The sequence below is a fragment of the Penaeus vannamei genome, chromosome 42 (genome assembly GCF_042767895.1).
Source record: "Penaeus vannamei isolate JL-2024 chromosome 42, ASM4276789v1, whole genome shotgun sequence".
NCBI lineage: Eukaryota > Metazoa > Arthropoda > Malacostraca > Decapoda > Penaeidae > Penaeus > Penaeus vannamei.
In genome coordinates this window covers 1,348,064-1,355,563 of record NC_091590.1, presented here as the reverse complement: position 1 = coordinate 1,355,563, position 7,500 = coordinate 1,348,064, and the positions used below count along the sequence as shown (strand labels likewise).

The 7,500-nt window shown below is 44.0% G+C and overlaps 2 protein-coding genes across 2 annotated transcripts in view; both read right to left on the bottom strand.

The window, feature by feature from the left end:
* LOC113802272 (heat shock protein beta-8) overlaps positions 1 to 7,500 on the bottom strand; it is a 79,048-nt gene that overhangs the window by 62,498 nt on the left and 9,050 nt on the right. The gene's annotated exons all lie outside the window — the stretch shown is intronic.
* The window catches only part of LOC113814976 (glutamate receptor U1), an 8,729-nt gene continuing 6,480 nt past the window's right edge, over positions 5,252 to 7,500 (bottom strand). The window contains exons 9-10 of the mRNA XM_070118456.1: positions 7,459 to 7,500; positions 5,252 to 6,141 (exon numbers count right to left, since the gene is read on the bottom strand). The exon at positions 7,459 to 7,500 is cut by the window's right edge and continues 215 nt beyond it. Coding sequence (XP_069974557.1) covers positions 5,910 to 6,141; positions 7,459 to 7,500 — 274 coding nt within the window. The 3' untranslated portion in view covers positions 5,252 to 5,909. The remainder of the gene's footprint in view (positions 6,142 to 7,458) is intronic.

The window sequence follows — 7,500 nt, the reverse complement described above, 5'->3', positions numbered from 1 at the left end:
CCCCCCCTTCCCCTGTTTATTTTTGCAGTAGAAATCACAAGAGTCTCATAGTGTGGAAATATTTTCCATGCGTAAGAAGAGCCCCAGGTGGATTATACAGCGTGTCATAAAAAAAATTGACTTTTTTTAACGTATACTAGTTTCTTGTTTTTTTTTTTTTTTTTTTTTTTTAAGCGTACACTAGTCCCTTACCCCCCCCCCCCCCTCCACCCAGTGTGCGGCTTGTACGTTTGTGAAAAGGTTGAAAATCGTGAACTACCCTTTACATATACGTCTATACATACACACATACAATTAATTGATTCATCCATCCATACATGTATATATCCGTTCATCCATCCATCCATCTACAAGCCCATCCATTCATCCATCAATCCACACACACACACACCCATCCATCCATCCATCCATCCATCCATTCATGCATCGATTTATCCACCAACCCACCTATCCATCCATGCACCCATCCATCCATTCATCCGTCCACCCATTCATCCACTCATCCACTCACCCATCCATCTATCCGCCCACTCATACACCTATCCATCCATCCACCCACCCATCCATTCATCCATCCATCCATCTACCTATTCATTCATCAATCTACCCGTCCATCCACTCACCCACCCATCCACCCACTCACCCACCATCCATCCATCTATCCACCTATTCATTCATCAATCTACCCATCCATCCACTCACCCACCCATCCACCCACTCACCCACCATCCATCCATCCATCCACCCATTGACTCATCCATCCATCCATCCACCTACCCATCTATCCATCCATCCACCCATCCATCCATCCGCCCACCCACCCACCTATCCATCCACTCACTCACCCACCCACACACCCACCTATCCATCCATCCACCCACCCACCCACACACCCATTCATCCATCCCTCCACCCATCTATCCACCCACCCACTCACCTATCCATCCATCCACCCACCCACACACCCATTCATCCATCCCTCCACCCATCTATCCACCCACCCACTCACCTATCCATCCATCCACCCACCCACCCACCCACACACCCATTCATCCATCCCTCCACCCATCTATCCACCCACCCACTCACCTATCCATCCATCCACCCACCCACCCACACACCCATTCATCCATCCCTCCACCCATCTATCCACCCACCCACTCACCTATCCATCCATCCACCCACCCACCCACACACCCATTCATCCATCCCTCCACCCATCTATCCACCCACCCACTCACCTATCCATCCATCCACCCACCCACCCACCCACACACCCATTCATCCATCCCTCCACCCATCTATCCACCCACCCACTCACCTATCCATCCATCCACCCACCCACCCACCCACACACCCATTCATCCATCCCTCCACCCATCTATCCACCCACCCACTCACCTATCCATCCATCCACCCACCCACCCACACACCCATTCATCCATCCCTTCACCCATCTATCCACCCACCCACTCACCTATCCATCCATCCACCCACCCACCCACCCACACACCCATTCATCCATCCCTCCACCCATCTATCCACCCACCCACTCACCTATCCATCCATCCACCCATCCACCCACACACCCATTCATCCATCCCTCCACCCATCTATCCACCCACCCACTCACCTATCCATCCATCCACCCACCCACCCACACACCCATTCATCCATCCCTCCACCCATCTATCCACCCACCCACTCACCTATCCATCCATCCACCCACCCACCCACCCACACACCCATTCATCCATCCCTCCACCCATCTATCCACCCACCCACACACCCACCTATCCATCCATCCACCCACCCACCCACACACCCATTCATCCATCCCTCCACCCATCTATCCACCCACCCACTCACCTATCCATCCATCCCCCCACCCACCCACACACCCATTCATCCCTCCCTCCACCCATCTATCCACCCACCCCCTCACCTATCCACCCATCCACCCACCCACCCACACACCCATTCATCCATCCCTCCACCCATCTATCCACCCACCCACTCACCTATCCATCCATCCACCCACCCACCCACACACCCATTCATCCATCCCTCCACCCATCTATCCACCCACCCACTCACCTATCCATCCATCCACCCACCCACCCACCCATTCATCCATCCCTCCACCCATCTATCCACCCACCCACTCACCTATCCATCCATCCACCCACCCACCCACACACCCATTCATCCATCCCTCCACCCATCTATCCACCCACCCACTCACCTATCCATCCATCCACCCACCCACCCACCCATTCATCCATCCCTCCACCCATCTATCCACCCACCCACTCACCTATCCATCCATCCACCCACCCACCCACACACCCATTCATCCATCCCTCCACCCATCTATCCACCCACCCACTCACCTATCCATCCCTCCACCCACCCACACACCCATTCATCCATCCCTCCACCCATCTATCCACCCACCCACTCACCTATCCATCCATCCACCCACCCCCCCACACACCCATTCATCCATCCCTCCACCCATCTATCCACCCACCCACTCACCTATCCATCCCTCCACCCACCCACACACCCATTCATCCATCCCTCCACCCATCTATCCACCCACCCACTCACCTATCCATCCATCCACCCACCCACCCACACACCCATTCATCCATCCCTCCACCCATCTATCCACCCACCCACTCACCTATCCATCCATCCACCCATCCACCCACACACCCATTCATCCATCCCTCCACCCATCTATCCACCCACCCACTCACCTATCCATCCATCCACCCACCCACCCACCCATTCACTCATTCATCCACTCAATTGGGCCTGGACTCTTGTGGTATGTATTTTCTTTTTTTTTCTTCTTTTTTTTTTAGGAATACTAGCCTGGCCCTAGAATTTTGTGGTGTGTATTTTCTTTCTTTCCTTTCTTTTTATTTGTGTGTTTTTTTATTTATTTAGGAATACTGGCCTGGGCCTGGAATCTTGTGGTGTGTATTTTCTCTCTTTCTTTCTTTTTATTTTTATTTTTTTTTATTTAGGATTACTAGCCTGGCCCTGGAATCTTGTGGTGTGTATTTTTTTTTTTTTTTTTTTTTTTTTTTGAATACTGGCCTGGGCCTGGAATCTTGTGGTGTGTATTTTCTTTTTCTTTCTTTTTATTTGTGTGTTTTTTTATTTATTTAGGAATACTGGCCTGGCCCTAGAATTTTGTGGTGTGTATTTTCTTTTTCTTTCTTTTTATTTATGTTTTTTTTATTTAGAAATACTAGCCTGGGCCTGGAATCTTGTGGTACGTATTTTCTTTCTTTCTTTCTTTTTATTTATGTTTTTTTTTTTTTTTTTTTTTTTTTTCTTTTTTCTTTTTTTTTTTTTTTACTGGCCTGGGCCTGGAATCTTGTGGTGTGTATTTTCTTTTTTTTTTCCTTTTTATTTAGGAATACTGGCCTGGCCCTGGAATCTCGTGGTGTGTTATTTTTTTCTTTCTTTTTATATGAAAGTTTTTTTTTTAGGGTAGGGAGATTGTTTTGTATTTTCTTATTTGAACTTTTGTGAGGATGTTCTTATTGTTTCTTTATTTTCTGTAATATTTATTGTTTTGGCTGGGTATTGAGTTTTCATGTTAATTTTCTATTTTCATTGTCGTTGTTGTCATTACTATTGTTGCTGTAAGTATTATTGTTATTATTGGTAATATTATTATCATTATCATCGTCATCATCACCATTATTATTATTATTATTATTATTATTATTATTATTACTATTATTATTGTTACTATTATCATCGAGCAGTTTAATAATGTATATTCATGTCTGAAGAATTCTTTTGTTTCGTGTCCTATAAACAAAAGAAAAAAAAACAGTGGTATAAAGCAGATTCTTAACCCTTTCACTCCCACGCCCCCTCAAGGAATTAGCCCCCCCCCCCTTTTGCATCTGTGAATAAGATTGCTGGTCTAGCAATCTTGCGGACCTGCGTTCAGTCCCACGCCCGGCCAGTGAGTGGTATCCCCGGCCACTCCTTGCACACAGGGGGAGATTTGGGCAAAATAAAACAGACAGTATGTCACAGCAAAGAATATCCACTGTAACAAATGGAATTATAACTAAATCAAAATCAATTTTTATAAAAAGTTGAAATATGTTCTCAGTCTTTTTACTGAGTCAGAATTAGTCACATTATGATGAAACTTCTCACTATTCGATCTAAAGAGAAGAAATATAATTCCTTCCTTTTCCTCAAGGGGTCATACTCCCCTAGGAAATTACTGACGCCCCCCCACCCGGGTTAAGAAACACTTACATAAAATAATCAGTTTACTACGTACCCGCACACATACGTACATACATGTGTGAGTGTATGTGTATTACCTTGTTTGTGCGCTTATACATACGTATGGTGGGGTGTGTATGTATATATCCTTGTCTGGGCACTTATATACATATATATGTGGAGGTGAGTGTATGTGTATCATCTTATCTACGTATAAACATGTACAAATATTAAGAGAAAACACGTTTCTACGTTTCTATCTCACCAACAGGTAATCCGTCCGTGTAAACATGTACAAATATCAATAGAAAACACGTTTCTACGTTTCTATCTCACCAACAGGTACTCCGTGCAACACGCCAGGGACTCGCCTCGGCACCTGCGTGTTGGTGGGCGAGTGCGTGAGGCTCGAGCAGGTGTTCCTCGTGACCAACGCCGCCGGGGATGTAGCCAGGACCACCAAGTTCCTCGTCGACCACCGGTGTGACACCAGGTGATTGGAGAAGTTCCTGAGTTGGGGGGGTTCGGGTGTTCTGTGTGTGTGTGTGTCTTTTTTGGCCGTCTGTCAGTCTCTGGTTCGGTTTTGTGTATCTGGCTCTGTTTGTATGTATGTATGTCTCTTTCTCTTTCATTCTCCCTCTCCCTTCCTCTCTCCCTTTACCCCCTTTTTCGTCACTTTCTCCCTTTTTCTAACCACTCAGTTATCTTGATGGCCATAATACACTAAGCCATCAATTTCTCAATTATGCTTATGTTATCTATTTGACAATTATCATTAATTCATAAATATATATTTTACTGCATGATTACTTCATATATGTATTTTTTATTTAACAGAGATGGGAATATCCATGTTTGCTGCCCGACATCATAAGGAGAAAATGCATCACCAATAATTCATATCGAAAAAATTAATAATATTAGTGATTTGGTAAAAAAAAGGTATGTTATTACTACGCTGTTTCCTGCACACGCGGTTACCTTACTAACTAAATGTAGCATAAAACAACTTAGTCTATATTATTATTATAATTAATGTCCATGTGTAACCATACAGTAATAGATTTATTAGTGGTACGTAATTATAATTACAATCTACACAACCTCAAGTAGAACAATTACAGTAGTACAGCATTGCAATAAAGTGCACATCAGTAATAATAAGAAAATAATACAATAACAATATGTATGTCTTCCCAGTGTGAATCAAGTGCTGCTGAATGTTCTTGTAATGTAACACTGGTACCTCAAAGTGTAAATAATCATCATTATCTATCACTAAAAAAGCGGGTTTGACTATCCTTCTATGCTATATGGTGTATGTGTATTGTGTGTTATTTGATTATATAACTAGGATAAAAAATACGATTTTGTATTAGATTGTGTAAGTTTGGGCTGAGTTAGATTTTCCGTGAATTGCTTAACTTGATCTGTACTTTGCGAAAACATTTCTGTAAGTAAGTCCATTACGGTTAAACAGAGAACACAGTCATTAAAGATCTGTCAAAGGAGTGATGTGCCAATACAGGATTTTATTGAACGCCGTGTATCAAGAAATCAAATAATGTAAATCCAATGTAATGGAAATAGAATTATAGTAATCAAAACAATAAGAACCTTAGTTAATCTACTCGACCCTAAAACCTTCCAAACATCACCCCCTTTCCTCCCCCCTGCCCCCTACTCCTCAAGACCTCGCCGACGAACACCAGTACCGACGAAGCCAAAGCCACAGCCAACATGAAGAAGGGTCCGAACACCGCCTTCATCCCGACCGGCGCGTTCTGTAATAAGTCGCAGTTTTTGGCTTCGGTGCTCCAGTCGCGCCACCACTTTCGGAGGAGACCGGTCGACATGATGTCCATCACTCTGCGGGGAGGGAGGAGGGAGGAAGGAGGAAGAGGGTAGAGGAGGGAGAAGGGAGGAGGAGAGAGGGAGGGCGAAGGGAGGAGGAGGAGGGTGGAGGGCGAAGGGAGGGATGGAGGAGTAGGGGGGAGAAACGGGGTGAAAAAGGGGAGGGATGGAGGGATGGAAGGAGGAAGGAGGAAGAGGGGAGGGTTGGAGGAGAAGAGGGGAAGGAGGGGGTAAAAGAGGGAAAGAATGGAGGGAGGAGGAGGAAAGAGAAAAAGAACAGAAGAGGGAGGAGGAGGAGGAGGAAAGAGAAAAAGAAGGACGGGAGGAGGTAGTGGAGAAAAAGAATGAGGAGTGGGAGAGAGGAATGAGGAGAATAAGAAGTCAATCTGGTTAATTCAGAGAAACTGGGTGGAAATATGATGATAAGCTTCACAATGGCTAAAGACTAAGATATATACCATTTATTATAATTACTATAATTATCATCACTATCATTATTATCCTCATCGTTGTTGTTACTGTTGCTGTCACATCATAATCATTTTAGAGTTATATTTTCTATACAGCGGGTGCAGAAATCTGAATTTTCTATAGTGTGGGTTCAAACAGCTCCATTTTCTTTCACTCAGACACAGAAAACTACATTTATACCGTGGGGACAAGAAAATACACTTTCTACAGCATATTTAAAGAAAGTTATATTTTCTATATTGCGGGTGCAGAAAGCTTTGTTTGCTATAGGGTACGTGCAAGCAGCTATATATATTATTTTGTATCTCAGTCACAGAAAGCTATAATTTTTATACCACAGATGCAGGAAGCTACGGTTTCTACAACTAGGAAAAAGGTACATTTTTTACACCAAGAGTGCAAAAAGGTGAAGAAAGAGATTTTATACATTGCGAGTACAAACACCTACATTTTCTTCGTCTTAGAAGCAGATATCTACATTCTCTTCACCGTGAGTGAAAAAGAAAGAGAAAAAAAAGAAAAAAAATCTCCATTTTCTATCCTCTCTCTTCACTGTGAGTGAGAGAAAGAAAAAAAGTGGAAAAAATCTCCGTTTTCTATCCTCCCTGTTCACCGAGTGAAAAAAAGAAAAAGAAAAAAAAGTGGAAAAACATCTCCGTTTTCTATCCTCCCTCTTCACCGTGAGTGAAAAAGAAAGTGAAAAAACAGAAAAACAGAAAAAAAAAAATCTCCGTTTTCTATCCTCCCTCTTCACCATGGGTGAAAAAGAAAGTGAAAAAACAGAAAAAAGGGGAAAAAATCTCCGTTTTCTATCCTCCCGTGCAAAGGCCTACATCGCATTCCACACCGAACCCGACTCACACTTTATTCAACACGGGCACGAGCGGCGAATCCTTCTTCATC